This window comes from Candoia aspera, chromosome 14 (assembly GCF_035149785.1).
Source record: "Candoia aspera isolate rCanAsp1 chromosome 14, rCanAsp1.hap2, whole genome shotgun sequence".
Classification (NCBI taxonomy): Eukaryota; Metazoa; Chordata; class Lepidosauria; order Squamata; family Boidae; genus Candoia; species Candoia aspera.
Window position 1 is genome coordinate 17,415,494 of NC_086166.1, and position 27,460 is coordinate 17,442,953.

General features: G+C 47.5%; 3 protein-coding genes and 2 non-coding genes across 5 annotated transcripts in view; 3 read left to right on the top strand and 2 right to left on the bottom strand.

The window, feature by feature from the left end:
- Positions 1 to 849: 849 nt before the first annotated feature.
- NDUFB10 (NADH:ubiquinone oxidoreductase subunit B10) lies at positions 850 to 3,808 on the top strand. The gene is made up of 4 exons (XM_063314576.1): positions 850 to 1,027; positions 1,992 to 2,130; positions 2,911 to 3,050; positions 3,686 to 3,808. Exons 1-4 carry the CDS (start codon positions 880 to 882, stop codon positions 3,778 to 3,780), a joined length of 522 nt encoding a protein of 173 aa, XP_063170646.1. The 5' UTR covers positions 850 to 879; the 3' UTR covers positions 3,781 to 3,808.
- A 1,774-nt stretch (positions 3,809 to 5,582) lies between these two features.
- RPS2 (ribosomal protein S2) lies at positions 5,583 to 12,648 on the bottom strand. Its single transcript, XM_063314575.1, has 7 exons — positions 12,481 to 12,648; positions 11,761 to 11,850; positions 11,129 to 11,236; positions 9,195 to 9,368; positions 8,954 to 9,113; positions 5,909 to 6,000; positions 5,583 to 5,708 (listed from the first exon to the last, which is right to left on the bottom strand). The coding sequence occupies exons 1-7, from the start codon at positions 12,643 to 12,645 to the stop codon at positions 5,628 to 5,630; spliced, it is 870 nt and encodes a 289-aa protein (XP_063170645.1). The 5' UTR covers positions 12,646 to 12,648; the 3' UTR covers positions 5,583 to 5,627.
- On the bottom strand, positions 6,070 to 6,207 carry LOC134505525 (small nucleolar RNA SNORA64/SNORA10 family). The gene has a single exon (XR_010068734.1). It is a non-coding gene; the product is annotated as a small nucleolar RNA SNORA64/SNORA10 family (small nucleolar RNA).
- Positions 12,649 to 16,163: 3,515 nt separating the features above from the next.
- On the top strand, positions 16,164 to 16,293 carry LOC134505522 (small nucleolar RNA ACA64). The gene has a single exon (XR_010068731.1). It is a non-coding gene; the product is annotated as a small nucleolar RNA ACA64 (small nucleolar RNA).
- Positions 16,294 to 17,487: 1,194 nt separating this feature from the next.
- The window catches only part of TBL3 (transducin beta like 3), a 39,851-nt gene continuing 29,878 nt past the window's right edge, over positions 17,488 to 27,460 (top strand). The window contains exons 1-8 of the mRNA XM_063315186.1: positions 17,488 to 17,552; positions 21,656 to 21,707; positions 21,803 to 21,898; positions 22,499 to 22,546; positions 22,944 to 23,085; positions 23,280 to 23,364; positions 24,542 to 24,712; positions 25,493 to 25,568. Of these exons, the coding sequence (XP_063171256.1) occupies positions 17,515 to 17,552; positions 21,656 to 21,707; positions 21,803 to 21,898; positions 22,499 to 22,546; positions 22,944 to 23,085; positions 23,280 to 23,364; positions 24,542 to 24,712; positions 25,493 to 25,568 (708 nt within the window). The 5' untranslated portion in view covers positions 17,488 to 17,514. The remainder of the gene's footprint in view (positions 17,553 to 21,655; positions 21,708 to 21,802; positions 21,899 to 22,498; positions 22,547 to 22,943; positions 23,086 to 23,279; positions 23,365 to 24,541; positions 24,713 to 25,492; positions 25,569 to 27,460) is intronic.

Here is a 27,460-nt window from a genome sequence, read left to right on the forward strand (position 1 = left end):
GTCCCTTCTCCTACATCTGCCACTGAGTCCGGCTGCTCAGTGGCAGAGTACCTGCTATTCCTGAATGGTGGTATTTGGAACGTGGACTTAGCCCTGCTCCAGAAGAAAACGCAGGTTTAGCACTACTGAGCTGTTGAGAACATGTGTTAAGGGCGCCATTTCTTGGCTCTATTAACATCTATAGCCATAGTTTTACTCAGCGACCACATATATTTATTTTGTATTGTTTAAATTGTTTAATGTTTTTATGGTTGTACACCACCCAGAGTCAGGTCAAGTCAAGTCAAGTCAATGAATCAGTGGCTTACTACTCTTCTGGAACAGGGCTAAGCCCAGGCCAATGGGACTAAAAAGCCCGAAGGCTCCTTTCCGAAATACAGTGAAAAAAATACTTGCGCAAATTTTGCCCTACGGCTAGCCAGGCTAAAGTAGGCTTCTGTTAAACTTGCCTTTTCCGCAGCCCCAACCCGCATTAAGCTAACATTTGGCAACGGAGAAAGGCGGGGCAAAAGCACCATTTGCCAGCATCTTGCCTGTGGCAGGACAGCTTGTCCAGTGGGACAGCAGATCTCATGCCAGGATGGGAGCACCGCTGTGAGCAAGAGCAGCGCAACGGCCGTGCAGCTGTGCCGCAGCTGGGAGCACAGCGCAAAGGCCGCTCTCTGCTGCCCCCTGCTGTGCTCGTTGGCGTTGCAAACCTCAAAATTAAAGCCGGGTCCGGAACGCCCCCTCCGCACGCGCTGAGCGACACCCATCAGCGCGCACGCGCAGAAACGCCCCCGCGACCGATTGGCCGGCGGAAAGATAAAGCCTTCTCGCTAGCTCGCGCGTGCGCGCTCGTGACCCGTTGCCATTTTGTCCGTTCCGGAGGCTGCGGCGATGGCGAAGGACGCAGAGCGGGCCGCGTATAACTTGCCGCAGGTCGACGCTCCAGAGCCCGACCGCCCGGTGCCCCCTTCCGGCCCGAACGTCCTCATCGAGAAGCTCTTTTACTACGCGGTGGACAGACCGGTCACGCTGTATAGAGGTGAGGCGGGGAGGGGGAGGAGGGGCTGCAGAGAGGGTGGGGCGGTGACTTTGCGACTACAACTCCCATCACCCCCAGCCATAGCGGTTGGAAGGCGGGGCGGGGCTTCCCGGCCATCCGCTCAGCAGTTCAGGGCGGCGGAGGGAGGGTTGCTGCGCGCAAGCATGGGCACCTGCACGCACACGCGCGCGCTCCGCGAGGCGGGCCGGGCCGGGCCGGGGCGAGAGCGAAAGGCCCGGGGGGTCATTCCCAGGCGTGCGGACTTCAGCTCCCAGAATTCCGCAGCCAGCGTGGCTACCGGTGAGAATTCTGGGGGCTGAGGTCCACGTACCTTGAAGTCGCCAAGGTTGGGAAGCACTGGGATGACCGGGCCGCGGTTCCGCACTCGCTCCAGCGCTTTCCCCGCTGGACCGCCCGGCTCTGGGGCTGGGAGGGCGGCCGGCCCTGGCCCACGTCAGATTCAGCTCGACCCATAGCGCGTCTTGTGCGGAAGTTAGGAGCATATTTGGGCAGCCGTTCGGGCCGCGGTGACTCGGTTTGCTTGTTCACCAGTGACGGGTGTGCTCAGCCGGACAGAAACGAAGCACCCCTGCGACTGGGGGAATTTCTTGTGGTGATGTCCCTGAGAAAGTGTTACCCTGTTGCAGACAGGTTTCAGTTCCTAAGCTGGATGCCCGTGGCCACTTACAGAGATTCGGATTGGGACCAATCTCAGCCACTGTGACGGCCATTCTCTGCCGTTCCACAATCTCTTCCTAAAAATAAGGTCTGAGTACAGTGAGGCTTTTTTGTCTGGAAAAACGTTTAGGATTGTGTGTTTTTTTAAAATTTGTCTGGGAGATTACATGATGAATCAGAGAAGCTGTCTTAAGGACCTAGAGATCACTTTAGTCTTTAACCTCACTGCTTAAAAGATCTCTCTAGCACCTGTCTTGAATGGGCTTTTTTTCCTTTCTTTCTGCAGAGTGGATTGAGCGCCAGCGTGCAAGGAACAAGATTTATTACTATCACCGGGTGTTCCGCCGTGTGCCGGACATTACAGAATGCTTAGAGGATGACTACCTGTGCATCTACGAAGCAGAGATGCAGTGGAGAAGAGATTTGTATGTCTGTATCTTTCTGCAGTTCCAGTCTCTTGCCAAATGATCTTTTGTGGGAGGCAGGGTGGAGGGCATTGTTGTCTACGTTTACCTGCTTACATTGCTCAAAGATGTTTTGTAGCCTGGTAGGTAACTGTTCGACTGCAGTTACCAGCATGGCCAGCAGTTAAGAGATACTGCAAGCCAAGCTCAGAAATGTACGGAGGGCCACAGGTGCTCCAAGAGAAGCGTTTTAAAATTGCCTATGATCAGGTCTCTTCCTGGGCCTATAAAACAGAGTGGTGGGACAAGTAAGAAAGGGGTAGGGAGAACCAAGTAAGGAAAGCTCATCTTCAAAAAGGCCTGCTCTTCAGTCATAAAGGGGTGGACAGGATTATGAGAAGTGGTTCCTTTGGTAAAGGAAAGCTGTGAAAACCACCTGGTTGATCCAATCTAATGAATGCAAACATTTTTGGAGGTAGAACACTGTGTAACAGTAAGGCTGCGCCTTGTTGAAAGACTCAGAAGTGCATCAAACCTCACATGAGCACAGCACCTGCGTGCAGCTTGTTAAAAGAGCCTTATCTTTCAGATTTATGCATGAGCCCAAAAAAGATGCTGCTGCTTTAAGAGTTGTAATGACTGAACTCATTTAAGTAGCTGTATCTTTTTTCAGGTTTGTGCAGGAGCCTAAAATAATGCAGCTGCCTTAGGTAGCAGTAGAGGGGTACTGAGCGTGCCTGGCTATGGAGGACTAAGTAGTGGGTTTTAACATTCCCAAGGTCTGTTTTCCTGCTTTCATAGGCAAGTTGACCAGGAAATTGTGAAAATAATGCGGGAGAGGTTAGGCGCTTGCAGAGTCCGGGAAGGTGTGAATGCTGATGAGAATTGTGCAAAGGATCTACAACAATTCAAAGAAGTGGCCAAAGCTTACAGGGACCGATGTAAGTCTACCACTATGGCATTTTTACGTTGAACTATCTAAATTAAATCCCCTATTCTAGACCAGGGGTTCTCAAACCTTTTGGTCAGAGGGCCCATTTACATTCTGAAAAATGATTAAGAACCCCGAAGAGCTTTTGTTTAGGGGGGTGGTTTGACTTCACAGGCACCCTGAGAGGGTTTCAGGGGGCCCAGCCCACACTTGCTAAGAACTGCTGCTCTAGACCTGGACTGACTGCTCTGCGGAGACAGCTGGGGACTTTGGCTGCTGTACTTGGTTTCCCTTAAATGTGCTTTTAAAGCTGGTTTCTACTTGGGTTCCACTTGCTGTAATATTTAATGAATTGTACTCCACAGGAGATTGTTTTTAATGAGGAAAAAGGAGAAATACATTACATAGGAAAATGTCGGCAAGTATCCTCTTCAGCAGGGAGCTTGTTCTTTTAAAGCTGCTTTGCATTCTAAGAGCTAAAAAGCAGCTTTTCTAATTGGTGACCCAGCCTGGTGAGGCAGAAAGGGACCAGAGGGAGAACTCCAGCCTTGGAGAGGTCCTTGCTTGGCAGAGTCGCTACACAGTAACTTTTTTGGCAGATGGAGAATGAGCAGTCACGTGGCTTGTTTGAATTTATCATCCTAGATGATGAGCTGGGTGCTTACGGAACTGCTCGCAGGTGCTTGATGAAGCAGAAGCATCGTATGATTGCAGAAAGGAAAGCCCAAGCAGAGGCGTAGCCAAAGAAGGAACAAGCTGCTTATTGACTGGGAATCAAGTCAGAGCACTGGCGCAGTGCTGGAAGACTAGACTTACAAATAAATATATAACCTTACCATTTCCCTTATTTTTTTTGTATAAAGCAAAGATGTTTCAGCACAGCAGAATTGAAGTCTGTCTTTTGTTAGTGGCTCCTAGAGCCGAATGCAGAAGAAATAATGTGGCTCTGGAATTGGGCTGGAGAATTCCTGGAACTTCAGCCACTCCAGCTTTCAGCCTAGACAGAATCTGGAAGGGGCTCACTGGGTAAGTTAAGGCTGGTGCCCCTTGCCCATCTTCCTAGTGCCTGCCCTGCTGCTGCACTTAATTTTACATCAGGGCTGACTCAATGGATCATTACCACAAATCACAAAACGATACCAACTATCCCTCCCCCTTTTCTCCAGCATCTCTCTCAAGCAGCCTTTCTCAACCTTCTGACCCTGGAGGAACCCTTGAAATACTTTCCAGGCCTCGGGGAACCCCTATACTTTCAGGGTCAAATATAGGCAGGAAGTTACAAAATAATTATATTCATTTCATGTGTAGGCCTGTATATATGCATTAAGTGTTCTTAAGCTGAAAATAAAGAATGAACTTACCTCTCTAATGTGAAGTTGCCTGAAATTGAAATATTTTTTTAAATAAATAGTGATCTCCCAGGGAACCCCTAGTGACCTCACAGAACCCTGGTTGAGAAACCCTGCTCTGGAACATTTATATTTCAGTCCCTGGGCAAGCCACCTGAAACTGCTCTGTTCACAGAACATTTTGCACATCCCTAGCTATGGATTTAACTTCAATTTAACAGACTGAAAATGAATTCATTTACATATGGTTGTATCTCTACTTCACTCCTAATCCACTATATCCAGAGCAGCCAAGACTGTTCACTTAAATTTGTCATTTGTATCATGGTGCAAACGACAAATTCAGGTTTAAGAGACCCTCAACGTGGTCCAAGGTTTTACTGTATTGCCAGTGCTAAATTTGGCAAGCAATTGGCACAGTACCAGTGAGACCAATACTAGAATTTGGTGGGAGAGGTTGCCTTTGAGTCAGTGTTGATTCCTGGTGACTGCCTGGACTAGTCCCTGCAGTTTTCTTGGCAAGGTTTTCCGGAAGTGGTTTGCCATTTCCTCCTTCCCAGGGCTGAGAGAGGGTGACTGGCCTTCATGTCTAAGGCAGGAATAGAACTCTCACCCTCCTGGTTTCTAGGCTTAATCACTATACCAAACTGGTTCTCATTAGACTCTTTCGTGCCTTTTTAAAAAGAGGAATGCATCTTTTACAACTCGTTGAATCTAGCCTTTTCAGTTTTTTTTCCCTTGGAGTCTGTGTTGTATTCTGACTGCAGATAGCACTACTTGAAACAAGCTGCCTGACATTGTGCATTGGAATAGAATTACGTGCTGCTGTAGGATAAGCCACGTGGGAAAAAAAGGGGGGGGGACCAAGAGTCTGCAAGTTGGAAATGCCATACCCTGAGGAGTGCCCAACCAAAAAGCCACTGGACCAAAAATGGCAGCTCAGAATCTGCTGGAAAGCCACTGGATAATAATTCCATACATGGTAGCCCTGTGAAAACCTTTTGAGAGGAGCTCTGATTTTTAACCAATGCTAATCCTACTGCAGCTTTCCACAAGCCTCTGAACAAGATCTCCAAAGCTTTACCATCCTTGATCCAAATGATATTTACTCAAAATGTATTTTCTCTGAACACAGTGGTATTTCTCCCAAAGGAACCCATATACCCACAAGGGAAAAACAGCACATGCTAGGCTGGTTTAAAATTTAACTCAACTTTATTGGTAACGTGCAGGATCTTTTAGGTGGTTGCCACAGCAGCTGCCTGAGTTCTTTGCACTGACACTCTGGTATGGGTCTTTGCCAGATGGTCGGTGAACTCCTGTAGAAAAGGGAAGATGAGTTAGAGAACGGGGCGGGGGGAAGATCCTATTCACCCCAATCTATCAGGTTTATTAGGATAGAATGAGAGGACCCTCCTGTTCAGCTCCATCGAGGAAAGGCATAACCTGCGGGAAGCAAGCCAACTGCTAAATGCTACAGGGAGAGTGTCCCTTAACCCTCATGCCACATTTTCCTTACCTGATAAGGAGATTTAGTGAAGACAGTTTCTTTCCAGAGATCAGGGGTCAGGTAACTGTAGGTCTTCGAGATGGCATCAAAGGTGGCTTTGGCTAAAATAAAAACTAAAGTCACCCCAGTGGCCCACAGCACTTCCCAGGAACGCACACGCACATATTCAAGCCTGTCGAGTCCGACAAGGAACAGATACGCCACTGCAGCCAGGCTCACTGCCGTGCAAACACAAACTCACTTGCTCTCCCTCTCGAAAACGACAGTCGCACCACGAGTCAGGTGCAACTGGGCAGAGCTGAGAGAGTTCCAAAGAGCACCAGCACCAGCGCATGACTCTGGGTTGGGAAATCCGGCCAATTTTTATCATGTCCACGGAGCAGCCAGCCACTCTTATTCTCCATGACTCAAGTAACACTTAATGTTACATCGCCTGCTACTGTCTGTCACCTCAGCCACCAGATCCTGGTCCCTCCTGGTTTCTCAAGGTGGCCCGGGAGATGACCGAGGGGTGGGCCCATGCAGGGGCGGATTGGTCCCCTTCTCAAGAGGCCATTGCTGGACCCCTCCATTCTGGACAATCAACATCCATTTTCCGATGTGGAGGTGGCTGGATGGCAGCTACATATGATCTTGAAGGAAACACCATCTGGACCGGTTTCAAATCGGCATACTATGGAGACAGGACTGGTCACACTTGACCTTTGGTGGAGCCGGGAGGGAGGTGGTGCATCCATCCTTGTGCTCTTTGCTCTCTCAGCCGCTTTTGATGCCATTGGCCATGCTACCTCTCTGGACTAGTTGCAGGGGCTGGGAGTGGGAGGTACTGTGTTGCAGTGGTTTGCCCCCTTCCTCAGTGGCCATTTCCAATTGGTGTTGACAGGAGTGGCCAGATAGTGCCCACAGCCCCTCGGTGGCATGCCTCGGGGCTTGACTCTCTTCCCCCTCCTAACATCTACATGAATCTGTCGGGTGAGGTTGTTATCAGTTCAGGGTTTGGTATTATGAATACGCAGATGATACTCCACTCCGCATCTCAACCCCAGGCTGCACAAACAAAATTGTCAATCTGCTAACCCAGTGGCTGGAGGCTGTTCAGGTATGGATGGGGAGGACCAGACTCCAACTCAATCAGAAAAGACTGAGTGGGTGTGGCTGTTTGGGCTCCCTGGGTCAGATCTTCAGCATCAGTCTTGGGTGGGACTTCCCCATTTGAGCCTGGTGTGCAGCTTGGGGGTCTTCCTGGACTCACAGCTACTGCTCAAAGACAGCTGTGACCAGGGGGGCCTTCACACAGGTTAATCGTGCGTGCTAGTTGTGCCCTTTCCTCCACCGGGAGGCCTTCATACGGTTACTCACACCCTGGTCACCTTGTGGTCAGACTACTAGAATGTGCTCTACATGGCACTGCCCTTGACGACCACCCTGAAGTTATAGCTGATTCAGAATGCAGTGGTGCAAGCAGTTAACAGGCAGTTCTCATTAGGCCTGTGTGCCATCGCTGTTACGTGAGCTTCATTGGCTCCCGGTCAGATTTTGGGTGCAATTTAAGGTGCTGGTCGTCACCTGTAAAGCCCTTCATGGCATAAGGCCTGGTTATCTGTTGGACGCTTATCTCCAACTGTTTCTGCGCGCCTAGTACATTTAGGCAAAGTAAATGCACTCCAGGTCCGTTCAATTAAAATTTGTCAACTTGTACCAAGAAAGCGTGCTTTTCCTGTTGTTGCCTGTGCCCTCTGGAAGGGTTTGTCAGAAAGCCCCTTAAGACCTGGCTGTTACCAGGCTTGGGATTAGTTTGTGAGGCCCGTCGTGCTTTTTATTCTTACAGCTGCTTTTTAGTTATGTTTTGTTATCATGCGTTTAACTGTTTTAATCATATATTTTGATGCTGAAAGCTGCCCAAGTGGGAGGCTATGATAAATCTTAACAACCACCTCCTAGTCTTCAGAAAAGGGGTAATCTGGGAGGAGTTTTAAAAGAACAGGATTAAGGAGAGAAATCATCTTGAGCCACATGGCCACCATTTTACATCTAGATTTAGTTGATGAGCTAGAAGATTCTTGTTCAATAAAAACTAACCTGCAACATTCCCAATCTACCCACATCCCCCCCCCCCTACTTCAGAGGGGCCAGGGCCACCAAGCCTGCAGACACGCAAGAGGCGGCCTTTAGCCTCGCTGGCTCCCTGCATTCAAAGCACCTTCCAGCCTGGTACGCCTCAACTCCTCCTAACAGCTCCAAATCAAGGGTTTGCCAATTATTTTACAGGCTACAGGTTCCACATGGCTCCTGAATGATATGCTGGGGTGGTATTCCAAAAGCCAGAAGAGAAACTAGATTTGACTTTAGTTCGTGAACATTTAAAATGATTCCTGAATCTGAGAACTTCTCCATGTATACCATGAACAATTACTATTTGGTAGCCAACCTCAGGAAGTTTGGGGGATTTCTTAAGCAGGGCTTTTCAAACTGTGTTCCGGGGACCCCGCGGTTCCGAGAGAGACTAAGGACAACCGCCCCCAACCACTTGAGCTCAGCCAATTTCCTCTTGGTGCAGTTTTGTTTTTTTTGTTTTGGTTCAGGGAATTTTTTTTAAACAAGTTTCACAGTCTGGAAAACTTTGAAAACCCTTGTTCCGGCAGCCGCGTAAGGCTCCGGACCTCCACTCTACGTCTTCTCTCGAACACTAAGAGTTGTGACGCCAAGTCCCGCTGGGGTACTCTTCCTTCCAGCATGATGTATGCTCTGCACAAGGAGAAAACAGCCCAGAAACTAGCACAAACATGGTTCCCCAACAGCCTTGGGGGGCCTGTGGGGGGCCTGCAAGACGGCTGCACTGGGCTTAGGACGCTGCTTATTCTTGGTCTTTAACGGTCTTCACTGGCTGTTCTATTTGTTTTGCTTGGTTGTATGCGCCCAGAGCCACATTTAGGGAGATGGGCAGCTATATCAGTTTATTACATAAACAAATTATTGTCAGGCTAAGCATTCTGGGGCACGGGGTTGCCATTTCCCAAATTACAGCCGTCTACTTCAAGATACCCGGTGACATACCAAAATTGCCCAACGTAGCAGTGCAGCCCCTTGCCGACGTATAGCAGTCATCAATTCCAGCCATCATCAGCAGCTTCTTGGGAACTGGGGCAGACACAATTCCTGTGCCACGCGGCGCAGGAATCAGGCGAACCAGGACAGACCCACACCGGCCCGTCACCTGCAAAACACAAGCCAAACAGAAGTTCATATACTAAAGCAGCCAAGCCAACTCAAAAGCTCCACAAAACAGAAATATCACCTTGCACGGCACAGTGTGAGGCTTGCCAATCTTGTTTCCCCAATAGCCCCGCCTCACTGGAACGATGGAGAGTTTTGCCAGGATGATGGCCCCACGAATGGCAGTGGCAACTTCTTTAGAGCACTTTACCCCGAGACCAACATGGCCGTTGTAATCCCCAATGGCAACAAAGGCCTGAGGAGAAAAAAAGTAACTAATTATTCCACAGCAGAAATGCAAGCATTCTTTGCCATAAACGCAGACATGCCCACCATCTCGACAGCCCACCCAAACCCGAACTCTGTAAACACACAGTCACCAGTACTAAGCACAGCTTACTGCAGGTAGTCCTTTAATTATGACCATTTGTTCGGCAACTGTTCAAGTTACGGCAGCACTAAATGGATGGTACTTACGCTCAATCCCTGAGGTTACAGCTGTCGCAGTGTCCCCAGTCATGTGATCAAAATGCAGGTGCTTGGCAGCCTGTCTGCACTTAAAACTGCAGGGGCGCATCAACTCCCTCCACCTGCCTATCTCCCCGCATCTCTGCCCTTTTGGCTGCCCTGCACAGCAGCGTCACTGGGGCTGAAGTGGAGGCCTGAGGCCTTCAACAGTCTCAGCCTGCCAGCACCACCCCTGGGCCACTACTTCAGGCCCAGCACCACCGTGGAGTGCCACCTCAAGCGCTGCGCCATGGCCAACCACCTCAGCTCCACAGCACAAAGCCCCTCCCCCTCCCCGCAGCCCCTGCTGCGCCCCAGTAGTGGAGTGGAGTGGTGCACCATTCTCTAAATAGCTTTGAAAAGCTTCTGAGGCCTTCCAAAGCATCATGAGAATGGCGCACACTATTTGGGAATGGTGCAAGCAACCTCGGGAAGAAGGCCTGGCACTGCCAGCAGCTGCCCTGCATAGGGCCAGGCCAGCGCGCCTTGTCAACTGGACGCAGCAGGGCCTGTGGAGTGCAGGGCAACAAGGGCTTTGCCCCATGGCGGCTGGCAGCAGCACAGGGCTCGAGGAGGCATTCAGCAGCAACGCTGGGGCTAAAGTTGAAGCCTGGGGGCAACAGTGGCCAGCAGAGACTGCTGAAGGCCCCAGGCCTCCATTTCAGCCCCAGTGCCCCCAGCGCCACTGCTGCAGCTGAAAGGGCAGAGATGGGGGGAGAAAGGTGGGTGCGGGGAGTTCATGGGGAGACAGTCCCTTACTTTACCAAGGCTTGGGGCCGGGAGAGACCAAGCCGGGCATGGCTGGGATCAGGGTGGGCCCTCACCTAATGACCGGTGGGATTCGGTTGACAATGGCAACCGAGAGTGTTGGGACTGCCGACACCAGGTGATGCAGTCATGCGGTGCCTCACCTAACCGCCCAGAGCCCCTCTTTTGGGGGAGATGGGCGGTGGCTAAATTTGAACAACCAATCAACTACCGCATTGCTTAGCAATGAAAATTCCATTCCCAATTACTGTCATAACTCAAGGACTACCTTTATCTAACAGCAATTCTGCCTGTTTGTGAAAAACCAATTGAAGGCTTGGCTGAGTCAACGTTCATACTAGCCAGCATGGCGCACAGTTATGGAAAACAAAATGCTCTCCCTTAGAAAGCAGATAAAAACATAGGCTTCTTGCATCTTTGTACGCAACACAACCTAGCCAGGGTTGCCACCCTTTGAAAAGGGAAACAGATTTTACAGAAACCAGGTCTCCTAGATTATGTCCATCTATCTGAAAAGACATCAGACAGAATGTATCAGGAAAAGTTCATTCTTTACCTTACACAAACAAGCTGACTTTCTCAACCTAATACTCCCCAGCTAAACCAGTTGGGGCCCAGATTGGAGAAGTTTGCTTTAGCGACAAAAAGCAGAATGGTTTGGCTAGCAGTGACATCAGGAATTTCTGCTGCCTTAGAAGCTGCACATCCTAAGCACAGGAGGCAAAATGCAGATGAGGTTACCTTGAACCTGGTGCGCTGGCCTGCACGTGTCTGCTTCTGCACTGGCATGATTTTCAAAACCTCATCCTTCAGAGAGGAACCCAGGAAGAAGTCAATGATTTCAGACTCCTGCAAAGTCAATATTGGATTGAGACCACCTCTGCAGACTGCAGGAATATTTCACAACAGCACTCTCTCTTCACTGTTTTCTTGGTCCACTGAGTCAACCCTGGCTCCTGATGATTACAGGAACAAGTCAATGCAATTTTCTTGGCAACATTTTTGGAAGTGGTTTGCCAGTACCTCCTTCCTAGGGCTGGCCCAAAGTCACCCAGATGGCTTTCATGCCTAAGGCAGGACTAGAACTCCATCTCCAGCTTCTAATCTAGTGCCTTTAACCACTATGCCAAACCAGCTCTCACCAAGATGGTTTTTCTCAAGCTCCTTTTAAAGCCATCTAAGCCAATACTTTTTAACAATAACTTAAAGAGAACAAATTCTTTCCAACTTCCCATGTCTGGACTGCCTCATCAGTTTTATTGGGTGACTAACACATAGGCGCACACATGCGCTTACCCTGCTCCCCATAAGATGTTATGATCTTAGAAAGCTGACAGAAAGCAACAGGTTTTCCAAGTTCATTAGATTAATACCTTGATTGGAAGAGAGAAAAGGTAAATCTCTTCCAGAGATTTGATCTTCATGTCCTTCACCAGTCGGCCAAGTTTGGTGACAGGCATCCACTGCAAAAATAGAAATGAGCCTATTAAAGAATCCAAACTTTCTTCAGCAACAATGTATGTTTCACATATAAAAGCCAACTAGCTGAAGCCTAGTTACAACTTTAACAAGATAGTAGTACAAGGTACTTGGAGAAATGTGTGCGTTTTAATGATCCACCACCTCCCTTACTATTTGCAAGTTTTGTTTTTTATGCAGGAGACATGCAACAATTATATGTTCCACCTGATCTCAGAGAGCAAAGTCCAGTCTACTATGCTACTGTTCTGTAGGGAGACCAGAACCTTTAAAGTCTGTAATGTCATAAATGGAGAAAAACCTATTAACATAACTAAGGCCTCTCTAATTATAGTGAGCTCTCCTGAGTTCTGGTCTGGACTGAAATAGAAGACCAACAGTGCATACGTCAAAAAGGCCTTAAGTATTCTGAGCCTTGATTTTTTTCACCCTAAAAAAATGAAAATATAAAGACAATTCTTCCTTTATTACCAGCCAGAAGATAGCGTGCCTGGAACTACATCTAGAAAAGCAATTTCCATTTGCTTTAATGAAATTACAGAACTCCTTACCGTGTATGCTTATCAAAATTTAAAAACTCAAAAAATAAAGACTCTTAACCATGTAATTCTTACTTCTTTGTCCTCAGCTTTGCCTCGAGCCCCACGGCCACGGCCACGGCCACGTCCACGTCCACGACCGCGGCCCCTGCCTCCACTGCCAAAGCCTCCTCGGAAGCCCCCCCTGGCAGCTGCTCCTCCTGCTCCTGCCCCTCCCGCAGCACCGGCGTCATCCGCCATTTGCTGGAAAAAAACGTTGACATTTGCAACAGTCAAGTGTTGAATTATTTCAGGCCGCACATACCAGAGTGGTGCAGAGAACAAAAAATGGCCAAGCAATACAGGACTGGGAAAAAAAATCCTTTTTCAGCCTGTAAAAATCATGTTGCCACCCTGAATTAATTGACTCTAAAAAAAGCTAATAACAAAAATAAAATAATTCCTCTACCTCAAACCATACTTCTAGAAATACAGGTTATAACATGGATAGAAAGCGGAAACTGGAACCAGCGTCAAAACCATTAGGTCCCTCGTCTCCTTTGCAGGTACTGTATATCAGAAGCCATCATACCTAGTCCCTCAACTGTCTGCATGTCAGATTCCACAGATGTGTGAACTGTTTAACACATGATTCAGGTAGTGTCTGTGCTCAAACCAAAACACACATTTCGGGTATTTTGGTCTGTGTGAGCAACGAAACAAGGCTGTTTTGTTCTATGCAAAAATGGATGGAGAAGGCAGATTGGAAAAAGCCAGGGACATTAAGAGGAATGTGCGGTCTAGTAGGCAGTAAAATCTAAAGAGAGGGAAGGAAGGTTTAGGGAGCAGACCAGTGAGATATGCTAAGCTGGAAGCTGGGTAACATGCATCAACCTTGCTTAGCTCCACCCATCCAAGTTTTGGTTCTGCAAACCATCTTGACCCAAAATGGTTCAGCAGAACTCCTGAAACAAGATGAACTGGAAAAGGGAAGACCCACCTGGCACCAAGCAATGACAGGACTGCAAGCCAAATTTAAGCAACCTCCAATCCACGTGATTGGGTTGGGGTTTCCCTTAAAATAAAGCAATGGTACCAATCTGATCACTAGCTCTACAGCTCTTGCAAACAAAATGTAACAGTTCAGGAACGATGAACCTGCTTGCACCACCAAACGCCCTGATAAGCATCAAGCACCTTTTGTAAGTCACTGCCTCCCCATAACGCTCCGTCCTCATTGGGCCCAAACCCCAAACCTCTGAAGCAGTGTTTCTCAACCTCAGCAACTTTAAGCTGTGTGGACTTCAACTCCCAGAACTCCCCAGCCAGCACGCTAGGGAATCAAGCTGCATGGCTGCCTGGGGAATTCTGAGATTTGAAGTCCACACAGCTTAAAGTCACTGAGATTGAGAAACACCTCCCTTCTTACAAACCCCAAACGAAATCCCTCCCTCCTCCGTGTGAAAACGGCCCGCTTGTCCAGCAAAGGGCCAATTTACGCGTGCACCGACTTAAGCCACCGCCCCCCCCCACCCCGAGGCGGCAGGAGCTCGCTCACAGGACTCCAAAGCAGCGGAGCCACGTCGGTGCCGGATTCTTGCCCAGCGCGCGCGGGGATCACAGCGCAGATCCGTGCGGCCGTTCATCTCCCTCAAAAGCGGTAACCCCCAAAACCGCCTCCTCGGGGGGCAGAGAACCGTCCCAGCCACCCTCCCCACAAGCGGAGCCAGCGCCGGGCCTCCACGGAACCGATGGCGGCGGATGTCGCCCACCAGACCTGCCGGCCGCTACTTACGTGCGATAGAATAGAAGGCCGAGCACGCGCGGGGAAGGCTTTTCAGCTTCGGCTCCTCTCGCGAGAGCCGTTACCTCTCAAAGCGCGCGCGCGAGGTCCCATTTCCGACCCTCCCAAAAAGATTGCGCAGGCGTAGAGAGGCTTGCTAAGCGCTGCGCTCTTGGAGGGTCGAGCGCGGGATACGCGAGGGAGCGGCGGTGAGCGCGCGGTCCTTGTTCTTTCCGGGAAGGTAAGGCGGGGGGGGCGCCCTTCCCGCTTGGGATCATGGGCGGCTCCAGCCCTGTCCTGCAGCGGGCAGTGCTGACTTTTCTCTCACTCTGTGTAAACGGGGGAGGGGGGGTTGCGTTCAGCTGCCATCATACGACCCCCGAAGAGTTCCGGATAATGCACTGCAAGACTTCATTCGTGGTGCGTCGTATGTGTCGGAGCACTTTGGTCGTGTTATAAATGGCTTTGCTTAACGCCTTTGTTGCTGCCTCTTTAAATCCATGCTTCCTCGAATTCACGGCAACATTCAGACTTAGCCTGTCTTAATAAAGGCTCTTTTAGAATTAATGGGATCGTCTGTTCCACGTGGTGACTAATTGTATCACTGGTTTTAATGGTGCTTCTCCCGAATATCTTATTCTGCCTGTTGCTTTTGTTTTTTTTAAAAGCAACTTCGAAATAACTGCCCTTTAAGAAAAAATTAAATTGCATGATAATAATGCTTCAAGCAAATGATATAGGTGGGAAGTGCAGTTCAAACTGCCTTTAGCATTTATGGGCTATGTAATCCCTCACCTGTAGAAAGAGCATGCTCCATTTCTTAGTACTTTGAAAAGAACACTCTGTTTAATTTTATATAACAGGTCTTTGAAATGCAGAGTGGATGGCAAGCCTACATCATGATCAACAGCTGTGGTTGCTGTGGCTAATGAGCTGGTGGATGTTACAGTTTTGGGGACCATGAGGTTTGAATGAAAAGTAATGCCTCCAATATTCCAAGTCTTCAACAGCTGGCAGTACTGATGCATTAGAAGCTCTGATGTGTTCTTTAGCATCTGTTCTTTCACCTCAGTTGGTGGGAAGTTGCTGTAAGAAAAGGTGTTGCTATTCTTTGTGAAATGGAAGCCTTCACTGAGTACTCGTCAGTGCGCTTTAAGCAACGTGCTGTGATTGAATTTTTGACTGCTGAAGGAGTTCCTCCAATTGAAATTCATCGCCAAATGCAGGTTGTTTATGGTGGTGACTGTGTTGATGTGAGTACTGTGCGTCGCTGGGCCAAAAAATGTAAAGATGGTAAACCAGGAAGAGCTGATTTATGTGATCAAGAACGCAGTGGCAGACCTGTGACAGCAACTGACCAGTTTCATGTGAAAAAAGTCGATGAACTGATTAAGGACAATCAGCAGATCACTCAAAGGGAAATTGCTGTCAAGCTTGGCATTTCACAGGAGCGAGTGGGTCACATCATTGATATTCTTCAGTACCGGAAGGTTTGTGCAAGATGGCTTCCTCGTATGCTGACAGCAGAGATGTACGCAACATATACAGGCGGCAAGTGCAATTAAAATTGCTTTTTTGCATTTATGGGCTATCTTACCCCTCAAACTGCATTTCTTGGTAACTTAGAAAGGAACACTCTTAATTTTATATAACAGATCTCTGAAATACAGAGTAGGTGGCAAACCTACATGATGTTCAATAATTGTGGTTGCTGTGGATAATGAGCTGAAGGATGCTATCATGTTCAGTAATAAATCAAATTCAACGCTTCATGTCCCAGTTGCATTACTTCACTGGCTGTTGGCTGACGGGTGCTGGACACTGGAGGGTTTCTTCTGCTTATGCAGAATTTCTCTGCCTATATCTTGGTTGGTTCAGGAGATAACCTTTGATTTAAAGTTCTCCCAAGGCTGGATTTGGGAGTTCGGTAGTTTTGTGTTAGAAACTTTCAGCTGCTGAAAGGTTGCTTCGCGCTGTGATGTCGTGGTTTTAGGGCACTGTCTGAAAATAGTCTCTGGCTTTCTTCATGGCCTTGGATGAGATAACTGTGCCCATAGCAAAAGGGAGCATTAAGCTTATTGCCTTAAGCATAGTCTTTGGGCAGTAAAACCCAGGCTCCTATATGTCCCATGAAAACACAACATGGTTGAAATAAGATTCCACCTTAAAGTTCAAAATACTAATGTATCATCTTTTTCCCCAACAGACTCTGTAGAGACAGATACATTTTGAGACTTTTATGCAGCAAGATTGTAACATTCTACATATTGCTGTGAGAAGGTGTGTTGGAGAAGACTCGACATTTAGGTGTTCCAAGCTATATATTGATCAGTTGGCAGAGGAATATGGATGCTTTCAGAATTAACCATAACCTTTCAACAAGAAGAATGAATATGTGAGGAGAGTGAAATCTGCAGTTTTAAGTTGTGAAATATAAAATAAAGATTTTTGTGATGTGTATATCTGTTTTGTTTGTGAATTATTTATTTGCCTAGTTCCTGAGCTTATGTAACCCAGTCCATACCAAGCAGCTGTCATACCCTACTTCTCTAAATAAGGTCAGAAACTATAATATCAATAACAAACACAACCTAACACAAAACTCCATTTCCTTCATTACAAGTATAGATAGGCCAGAACATTTCTGCCATGAGGTCTGCTGAAAAAAAAACAAAACAGGTTTTGCTGTGACTTGGGAAGCTTCCTGGAGGAAGGCAGTAGCGCAAGATGTACACTGTTCCCCCCAAATTGATACAGGGGTGTGTGTGGAGAGTCATCAGCAACTTAAAGGACACCTGTGTGACCAGATAGATAGAAGCAGCCTTGGTTGAGCCTGCAACGTTAATGATGGATACTGGTTAGCCTTTGGATGGGAGACCTCCCAGAAATCCCACGGTGGAAGGCCAGCCAGAAGTAGGCCATAGCAAATCATGTCTGTCTATCTGCAGGAAAAACATACATGGAAGTGCTGTGGGGAGTTGATCATCTGAAAATGAAAAACTACTTTTATCTCCTACCATTTGGACCTAGTCCTTCCAGCTGTTGGGTAAGGACACCAGGTTGGGGAAGTCTGCGCTTTAGGAATCACACAAAACTCCTGTTCGTTGTTGCGCTGTTGTGTCGTCTTTACCTTGAGAACGCGGGGCGGGAAACTTGGAAAAGGGACCAGGAAACTGCTCATTCGAACGTTGGTTCGCTCCTCTTCACGTTTTCGTTCCTCTATGCTTGCTTACGCCACGGCGACGCGCCGGAAGTAAGCGCTTCTTTCCCGGGTGCACGTGTGGGTTGTCCGGGTGGCCAAGGCGAGGGGGTTGGCACCGGGGAAGGAGTGGAATCGGGGCTCGGAGATGGCGGTGTCGGGCTCTTCGGCGAGCTTGAAAAGCAAGTGAGGAAAGGGAGTCGTTATGTGGGGCGGGGGGGATTTGCCACGGGAGCCGCGACTGTTGCCGGTGGGGTGGGGCAGGGAAGTGTGCGCCATCGCCATGGCGACTGCGTTGCAGTTTGGGAGCCGTTGGCTGGCTGCGCGCGCTCGGCTTGGGGGCACGTTGTACTTAGTTGGGGCGTGTTTCTGAGCATACGCAGAGGGTTTTTCTCTCCAGAGCTGGCATGCAAGAGAGCTAGCTTCCCTGGTGAAGGGAGCAGGGTTCCCAGCTCCGGCACACCTCTTGCTCTTGGGTCGGGCATCTCGATGGGAGACAGCGAGGTCAAAGGAGTTGGGAGCCCAGAACCAAGTCGATGGGTGACAGCGCCTGGCCCACCTTGACTGATCTCAGAAGCTAAGCAGAGTTAGGCCTGCGGAGTGCTTGGATGGGAGACCTCTGGGCGATCCCAGGGCTGCAGGTAGGGCAGGAGAAAGGCAAAGCATCTTGGAAGAAGTCAGGGGCAAACTACTTCTGTACTGTGGGCAAGAAGAGTTTAAGGATGTGGCCATGAAGGCACCAGGAATCGAGCCTGACTTGAAGGAGACCCTCCCTTTGTAGCTCAGACTGGACTGGCAATACAGTACTGGGAATGTTGTACTAAGGGGGTGGCTCAATTCCCAGCCCTCTTTGAATGCTCCCTCCTTCCCAGCCTGCTAAAGGAGGAATCCGGGTGGAATCTCTGGTGGGCAGCAGCAGACAAGTTTGTCCCTCTCTCAGAGCAGCAGCCCATCTTGGCCCGTTTGCATAGCCCATGGAGCCACAGATGAGCAAATCCTGTTTTAAGGATGAGCTTAACAGCATGTTCAGGATGTGGGTCAGCGTGCCGTCTGAAGTCAAGCCGCTCAGTTCACTCAGATAAGTCTGTCACATGAACACAGCTGAAGTCTGGCTGCTGCTGTAACCAACCAGCTGCTGACCAGAAGCTCAACAACCGGCATGGAAGTCTGCTGTTTCCAGTGCTGGAAATAATATGTAGCCATTCATTTATTCATTTGATTTAAGGACTCAGTTTTAGTTGTTGTTGTAAATTGCTGAGAGAGTCCCATGGGGTCTGGTATATTAACATGGAAGGCAGGCAGGCAGGCAGGCTTTATATCTACTTTTTCTCCTCCTATTTCCTCCCCACCCCCCAGTGACCCTGTGAGGCAGGTTAGCCTGAGGGAGTTGTGACTGGCCTGAGATGGCACAATGAGCTTCCATCTCTTAAAAAGGACTTGAATCTTGGTTAAATTCTTAAGCATTGGGGTGATATCACCACAAGCTCTGCCAATAGATTCCACAATTTCCCTATGTACTCTTAGGAAAAAACCTCTTCCTTTTTCTTTCTATCCTGAATCTCTTACCATTTACCCTCACTGGATGACCTCACATTCAGCACCTTGCACCGATTTATGTATCTCTGTATTCACCCAGATTTTTTAAACTAGAAAGCCCCAATTGTAATCTTTCCACTTCAGAACATAAGAACATAAGCGGTGCCCTACAGGATCAGACCCTTGGCTCATCTAGTCTAGCAGTCTGTTCTCATAGTGGCTCACCAACTGCCCAAGGAAGCCCACAAGTCTCCTGGCAGATGGCCTTCAGAGGCAGTCCCCCTGCCATCAAGGCTAAGAGCCATCGATACCCAGGACTTGGTCCAACAACTTTGATTGATTTCCTATTGGTAAACCTGGCTGCTTTTTCTGCTTCTAAACTAAACCTATTTAGGTGCAATGTCCAGAACAGCACAATGTTTCAGAAGGGATCACACTAGTATAAAGGGCCATTCCTATATTGACCATTGTGTTTTAAATATCTTTCCTAATAAGCATTGGAATGAAAAATAGGGACTCTGTCTTTTTATGCAGCAGCTGCATAGTAAGTCACTATTTTATTGATTTATCTATAATCATCTGAAGATCTTTCTCAGTAATTGCTGGCCTTAGACCCTAACAATATATCTGTGATATTAGGATGCCGCACTGCAGTGTGCATCATTTTCTACTTCCTGATACTGAATTTGGTTTGCCCTTGTAGTGTCTGTGGCCAGTAGAGAGAGATCCTTTGAAGCTCTTCATTACCATGTTTGGCTTTCAAGGTCCTAAATAATGTGATCCTTATTGTGCTGCTGTTCTTATCATGACTAATAGTCTGAGGGTTATAGAGTTAGAGGCTGACGTTTCTGGAAGGAAGCAGATTAGAGAACGCTTGGCTAGAACATCTGAAGGCTTTTCCACACTACAGCCTTAAGCTGCTGTGCAAACTGGCTGGAAATGAAGCTGGTTAAGAAATCTGTTTCTGGATTCCAACCGTTTCCCTTTGACCACAGACAGGCCTGATCTTCTGACTGGAGCACAGTCCTTGGCTGATGGGCTCCCCTGCTTCCTTAGTCTTCCTGCACTAGTAGAAGGAAAATAAAAAAGACGACGCTGTTTTGTAATTTTTCTTGTTGCCTAGGCTAGAAGGGGATTCACCATCCCATCAGTAACTTGGGAAAAGAAAAGCCCAGCTTTTTACTGTTCCACTGAATCTGTTTAAAAAACCGCTGTGGAGGGCAGTGACCAGTGGAGCAGGGGCAGCTTCTGCCAAGTGCACAGTAGGTAGTGAAGTGGAGAGATCGGCTTACAACGAAGCAAAAGGGCAGCAGGTGAACCAGGGCAATGCCGCTTCTGCTGGCTCAAGTTGGCAAACTCTGCCTTTGGCATGTATCAGGAAAAGACTTAGCGAGGTCACCTTCCTAGAGGGCTGGGAGTAAGTCAGGGATAGCCTGGTGCATCCCTTCCCTCAGATAGCGGCCAGGGACTCATGCTGGCACTGGGGCAAGCTGGCCATGCAGATCAGCCCAAGAGGAAGTTTCAGAGGTAAAGTCTCCCTTAAGTCCAGCTTGACTGAGAAGACAGATTTAAAACACAGAGGAATTTAAACATTCATCGAGGAAACTTAAGAGATGCATTTGGGCTAGTCCTTTTTCAGCCGATCTTAGTTGGGAGGATAAAATGAAGTGGTTGAAACAGTGGAAATAAAAGTGGGGAAGAAACATAATGAATGTTCATGATGGTTTAGAGTGTACAAAAGGACAAGTTCCTGCTTCAAGAACCTAACAGTCATCAGAGGGAGGGATAACTCAGCCTCCCCAGCCTGGGACAGTCTCCAGAGTTCATCTTTCAGAATTCTCAGCAGCAGCCATGTTTCCTGGGGAATCCAGCAGTCCAAAGTCAACACATCTGAACAGCCCTCAGGTTGGAGAAAGCTGAGATATGTCTTTGAGGTTACTTCTGGCAGAGAAGGCTATGGAGGATCTGCTAGTTGATCTCTGTGTCACTTGTGGTGAATCACTGAAAGCTCTTGATTCCTACTTATTGTTGGTTTGTTTGCTTGTTTTAATTAAAAGATTTGTTTAAGTGGGGACAGGGAAACAGTTGGGCCCTGCTGTGGACACATTAGTGTCCATGGCAGCAGGTTCTCTAGCCCAGGATTAAGTTTAGTCTAATCCAGTAATTTAGTACGTGGATCTTCTTCCTGGTTAAGGATCTTGCAATATTCCTTGAGGATTGCCACTTCTCTTTCTCTCTTTCATACACACTAGCATAAATCACTACATACCACCACCCCATTGCAGCAATAGGAACGGTTCTGTTGCAGTATGAACTTAACACGTTTCATCTGTTTTGCTGGTGGAAAAAGGGAAGCCATGAACTTCAAAAAGAGCAGGGATTTTTCACCCTCTTGGCTTCACTGCTTCACCCTAAAGCAGCTGAATGTTGCTGCAATCTCATGATTTTTACCCATTTTTCAGAAACAGATGGCAAAACCCATCCCACGCATCCCACTGATCGGCTAAGGTCACATGTAGGGAAGGGCAGTGCAGGACTGAGGGTGGATTGCATTGATACTATGTGTGGGTGGTATTACTCTTTGCACTTAAGCTTTGTAGCTCAGGTAGCTCAGGTTAGAGGAATAGACCCTCCACTGCTGTGTTATTGGTCTCTGCTTCTGTGTAACTGTGCTCTAATTGTTAACCTGATTGAACTACAGTAAAATCTGCTCACTTTCTGTAATCGTTGGTGTGTCTCTGGTGCCCTTTCAGTTATGCCGTGTACAGGAAAATTGAGTCTTTCTACACAGGAGGACCGATTCAGGTAACAGTCAACTCCAATTTACCTTTAGTCTTAGTTGTATTTATTACATATGGCCACAGCTGGAAGACCTATTATGCTTTCTGTTTCTGGCTTAGATTACCCAAGCTGGGGATTATATGTTTTGTGCCTGTGGAAGCAAGGTCAATGTAGTGGACATTGCAACAGGAGATGTCATACACAGTATTGAACAGGTAATAAGACATACCTTCTGCTAAAAAACATCTATCCAGGACAGATGTGTAATTGCATAGATACTAAAAATGCAGTTGAGCCACCAGTTCAAATCTTTCTTTTGTTGTGAATTCAGGAGGTCACTTCATGGAAGTTGGGTTTTTTTCCCAGCTTCACCCATCTATTTACATTATGGTACAGTATTGGAAGTCGTAATTACTGAGAAAATTAATATGAGTTATATTACTATTGTGCAATTAAAACTATTGAAGAGCCCAGTTAAACAAGTGGTCATCAAAGGGGGAAAAGGGAGATGGTGCTGAGGAATAATGGATTAAGCAGCGTACAGAATAACTAGGGTAATCTATGCTATATCATTATTGAAAGCAATTACATTTATCTGTTCTGCTAGAAGAGGTACTCAGCACAAATAAAAATATAAAAAAACCAAATAATAATTTATAATCAATGGTCCATTATTATTATTAATTAATCCGCGTACTATTAATAATTACAACATAATGATTACGGACGTAATATTTGAAAACACAGTTACTATTTAATAAAAACAGTGGTTCAGACGAGTCATCTGATGGTTGTTCTTCCTCTCTTTGTTTCAGGATGACGAAACAGAGATCACAGTATTTGCCCTCAGCAGTGATGATGAAGTGGGTGATCACGGCATTGCAAGGGATTCTTCTAGCGCCGGGGCAGGGAGTTTGCCCAGTAACACTAACGGGCACTGGGCACAGCCAGCTTGCCTCGCCAGCGATATTCCTGCAGCAGTGCCAGGGCCATTTTGCATGCTATATATCCCAAGGGAGAGCAGCTGGGATCCTCCTTCCTGCTGTACATGTCCCTCTTCCCATGTGTAAAAATACAAAATCTAGCTGTCATTTGAAAACATTCCTATATTTAGATAAGTGCTTTAGTTTGTAGCTAGGAAAAAAATCAAGAGAAATTACGCAGTTCTTGTACTAACAAAGCTGGAACTAATTTCAAATTCCATTTGAGAAATGAAAGTGTATTTTTTGGTGGTTTCCCCCCCCCCTTCTCTTGCATTAGATCTTGGTAACAGGAAGCCAAGCGCTACTGCTGAAGCAATGGGACTGGCTAGGAAATAAGTGCACACGGACATGGAAGGCTGTGCATACAGCGCCTGTGGCCAGCATGACCTTTGACCCTTCTTCCACTTTATTAGCCACAGGTATGGCCTGACCACTGGGCAAGGAATCTCTTAAGGTGGCCGGAATCAGAGCAAGGCAGGGATAATCTCGGGGGGAATAAAGAAGCTGAGCCTCTGAGTGTTTCCTTCCTTTGCAGCTAAAACTCACATGCTGGCTCAGGTTGTTCAGTGCTGACCTGACTTCTTTGTCACTTCCCTTTCCTTTCTCCTCCCAGGTGGCTGTGATAGCACTATCAAGATCTGGGACGTTCCCCGGCAGTACTGCACACACAACCTGAAAGGCTCTTCCGGGGTTGTCCAGTAAGGAAGCGGCCTTTTAACTCACTCTTTGCAATTGGGAAGTTTAGTCTGGGGAACTCAGAATTCTTTACAAATGGGTGGCAAATCCTTTTTTTTTTCTTTTGCGTCATCTGTATTAGCTGCTTGCAGTAAATGTTATGCCACCTGTACTGCTGTTTTAATTCTACAGATGCATTTGCTTCTATCTTATACTTCATTTACTGTAGCAGAGCACACATTTCCATAAGTGAATACAGCCTTCAATTGCTTTGACGCTCTGCCCGCAGAAGGGCTGCGACAAGATGAAGGGTCTTGTGGATGTCAGCAGTTAGGGAGGAGGCAATACAAGAGGGGCTGGGGTGAGGGCTGCCTCAGCGAGGTGGGTCACGCCTGTTTTCTGCCACTGACAAACACAGATACCCTCGTGTGCCTTACACTCATCCTCTCTTGCACGTGAACACAAACCTTTCTCCTCCTGCATCAGAATCATTCCAGGAGTGAGTGTAAAAGCCTTCTTCTCTCTGCCATTCTGTGATGCAGGTGATGCTGTCATTGCTCTGGGTGCTTTGTAGGGTTACCCATGCAGGAAGTCGGGTTCCTTCTCTTCTGGGAACTTAGTGGGTATGTTTTGAGGAAAAGGAAGCAGAGAGGTTAGCAAAGAGGTGCATTTTAGTTACCTCTACGTGAACTAGAACAGGTGAGGAGAGACCATTTGTCTTAGCTTCATGTCTTCCTTACTCCTAAGTGAAGTCCTCTGGCTCTGCCCACTGAGTAGCCCTTCTCTTGCTCCACTTCAGCCAATCCCATGAGGGCAGTTTAAGTACGAGATAGAAGGACCTGAATCTGTGTTTTTCGATTTGTTTATTAGATTCATATTCTGCCTTTAGTTTTTACAACTCAAGGTGATATACATAATGCTTCCTCCTCCCTCCCGCCTCCTTTCTCCACAACAACATCCCTGCAAGTGGGTTGGACTGAGAAAGAGGGACTGGCCCAAAGTCACCCAGCCAGCTCCAATGCCTAAGGGAGGACTAGAGCTCACAATATCCCAGTTTCTAATCCGGCACCTGAACCACTATAGCGCAGGGCTCTTTTCTACATGGCAAGCCATTTTAGACCTTGTGCAGTGGACTAGCAGAAAGAGTTGTCGTTGCTATCCTTGCAAAGAAAGAGCTTCTCTGGTTTGTCTCTTTGCCAGCCTCGTCAAATTCCACCCGGACATTTCTCACCCTCAGCTGTTCTCCTCCTCCATGGACAACAGCATCCGGCTTTGGGACCTGAAGTCCAGCCAGTGTGTCGGCCAGCTGGACAACCACTACAGCTTAGTCACCTCTCTTTCATTCTGCCCCGACAACGAGACCCTCATCAGGTAAGAACCCCGGAAGGCCGCCCCACACCCTTTCCTGAAAGGGGCAGGTTTGACTGTTTTTCATCCTTTGGGCAGCCCTGAATATGAATGCTCTTTTCACTTTTCCAGTAGTGAAAAGCTGTGTTAACTGGTTGTCCCCATTTTACATTCGGGGTCTGGGTAGTGTGCTGTCGTACAGAAACAGTTAAATGATACAAATTTCACACCATTTACTTAGGAAATGCCATCACTGAAGGCGGTGAGATGCAGCTGCTGCTAAAATCAAGTGAAAGCAAATGTACAGTTGAAGAAATGGAATTACAAGAAAATAAAATGGAAGAATGAAAGTGTTTACCATTACATACTTCCGCAGGGATAGTACACACACAAGATTTTAATCCAGGCTCATGCTTAGGCAGCACCATAAGGTGGCTGATCGATCCCTCCACGCCTGAGTTTCTTCACCTGTAATGTGGGCATTGTCACAGTTCCACACTCCCAGTGAGGCTTTTAAAGTGAAGCAAAGAAACTATTTTGATCTTGTATTTATAACTGCACCCAATTTCTTATTTGCAAATGTCTAGTAATGATCCTGTGGCTGATTTTGCACAACTCTTGCACTAGATTGATTACTTATGGTTTGGCATCTTGTGGGAAGCCAGCTCTTGTCTGAGAATTGTGTGTACCAACTCATGATGTAAACCATAATATGGTTTCTGACTTGGACAGAGCATGTTATGTGCATACAGGTGTGGTGTTGAGTTTACATGTTGGGTGAACTCAGCCTGTGTTTGATTGCAGTTCTGGCCGTGATAAGATTTGCACCGTGTGGGATCTGAAAGCGAAAAAGGCCAGGAGCACCATCCCTGTCTATGAGGTGAAGTTTGTGCCTGATTCGGTTGCATTTTAGGGTAACGAGGGGGAGATGAACTTCCAGAGAAACGGGGGCTGTTTTCTTGCCTGGAAATGCAATGGGCTGGGAAGAGAAGAGTTTGCTTGACTCTTTGGGGACAGCCTGTATGGATACTCCTCCCACCCCCTACCCCCACTCCTCCTGGTCATAGTCATGTTATCACCAGTGTCTCACAGCAGTGCATGGGGGTCAAAACAGTTAAGATAGCGGGTCCAGCCATACGGTCAAAGCTGCCATCTTGACACGCAGCCATCCCAGCCCCACAGGTGCCTGCAGTGCCTTAAACCATTTCTGCCACCTGCGTGGCAGTGAGTGTGTGGAGTAAGACCAAGCCAGATGGCCTGGTTTTCTTGAGCCCTCAGCGGTCCTGGTGTAGGAAACCACACCTGGGCAGGGCAACCTGGGGTTCCCTAGAGGCTGCTAGGCTGCAGCTACTGGCCCCTCTCTTCATTAGCCATGCTAGCTGGTGCTGGGAATCAGTGCAGCGACACCTGGAGGGCTGCGGCTACCGCCGAAGCGGGCAGGTGGGTTGTCATTCCCCCCACTTCAGCCCAGAATTTGCAGAATTCTTCTCACTGGCCTACCCTCTGCGGGACCCAAGAGGGGCTGGGGGGCTACACTGCTTCAGGAGAACCGGAGCCACCTGGTAGCCTCAGGGAAACCCTCAGTTCCAGGCTGTCGATCGGGGAGGCCCGGCGGCTGCTGCAGCAGCACCCTCCCCGACCTGCGCTGCCCTCCTCTCTGGCTGCACAGCTCATCAGGGGCTGAGATCTCTTGCTAGGCGGGCAGCGTCCTCGCCTCACCGGAAGGCAGAGTTTTAAGCGAAGCCAAAGTGGCAGCCGGCAGGGCAGCCCCCAGGCACCCAAGGCAGCCCCAGAGTGCCTGGCCGACGGGATGGCACTCCTGACCCGGAAAGGTAATCCCGCAGGTCGTGGAGCCAGCAGAGTCAGGTGGTAAAGCAGGCTTGAGAGAGGAGAAAATGGTGAACAGCAACATTTTTAAAAATAACTTTATCAAAAGTTTTTAAAAGGAAGATAAAAACTAATACAAACTAATATAGAGTAAGAAAGAAAAAGAAAGAAATCAGAGAGAAAGCTAAAAGTGCAAGAAAGGAAAAAAGGAAAAAAATAGAAAAGAAAAAAGATACAAAGAAGTGGTTTCCAATCTTCTTTAGAGCCGTTATATGTACAATTATAAATTCACCTTTCTCCAGAGGTACGTGTCTCTTCTTTCTATAATCTTATCAAAACGATAAATCACAAGATCATTTTTTCTGTTTTCCACAAAAAGTTCATAAAGTCAGCAATAAACGTAGATAATTGTCTTTCCTCTAATCAAAGAAGTCAATTTAGCCACCTCAGCGAATTCCATCATCTTCACCAGCCATTCCTCCATGGTGGGTAATGCCAAATCTTTCCATCTTTGTGCATACAATACTCTTGCTGCAGTTACCATGTACAAAAACAAAGTTCCGTTACTTTTTTCCAACTGTTTGTCCATCAGTCCCAAAAGAAAGACCTCTGGTCTCAGTTGTATATTAATCTTTAAAATCCTCTGAATCAGTGTATCTATTTGAATCCAATTTTTTTTGGCTTCTTTACACATCTACCAAGCATGATAAAATGTCCCTTCAAGTTGTTCACATTTCCAACATACGTTTGCAGTGCCTTTATACATTTCAGACAATTTCTCTGGTGACATATACCAACGGTACATCAATTTATAAAAATTATCTTTAAGATTATAACATAGTATAAATTTCAACCCTTTCAGCCACATATTTTCCCATTGTTTCATCTGTATATTATAACTAAAATCTTTAGCCCATTTTAGCAATTACATGTTCATCATTTGTA

What these genes read in the sequence shown, in the direction of transcription:
- NDUFB10 (XM_063314576.1), top strand. Translation starts at nt 880, where the DNA reads ATGGCGAAGGACGCAGAGCGGGCCGCGTATAACTTGCCGCAGGTCGAC. An exon ending in ACCGGTCACGCTGTATAGAG is followed by an intron (nt 1,028 to 1,991) that starts GTGAGGCGGGGA and finishes TTCTTTCTGCAG; the next exon opens with AGTGGATTGAGCGCCAGCGT. An exon ending in ATGCAGTGGAGAAGAGATTT is followed by an intron (nt 2,131 to 2,910) that starts GTATGTCTGTAT and finishes CTGCTTTCATAG; the next exon opens with GCAAGTTGACCAGGAAATTG.
- RPS2 (XM_063314575.1), bottom strand. Translation starts at nt 12,645, where the DNA reads ATGGCGGATGACGCCGGTGCTGCGGGAGGGGCAGGAGCAGGAGGAGCA. An exon ending in GCCAGCGCACCAGGTTCAAG is followed by an intron (nt 9,369 to 11,128) that starts GTAACCTCATCT and finishes TTTTCTCCTCAG; the next exon opens with GCCTTTGTTGCCATTGGGGA. An exon ending in TGCTACGTTGGGCAATTTTG is followed by an intron (nt 6,001 to 8,953) that starts GTATGTCACCGG and finishes TTTTTATTTTAG; the next exon opens with CCAAAGCCACCTTTGATGCC.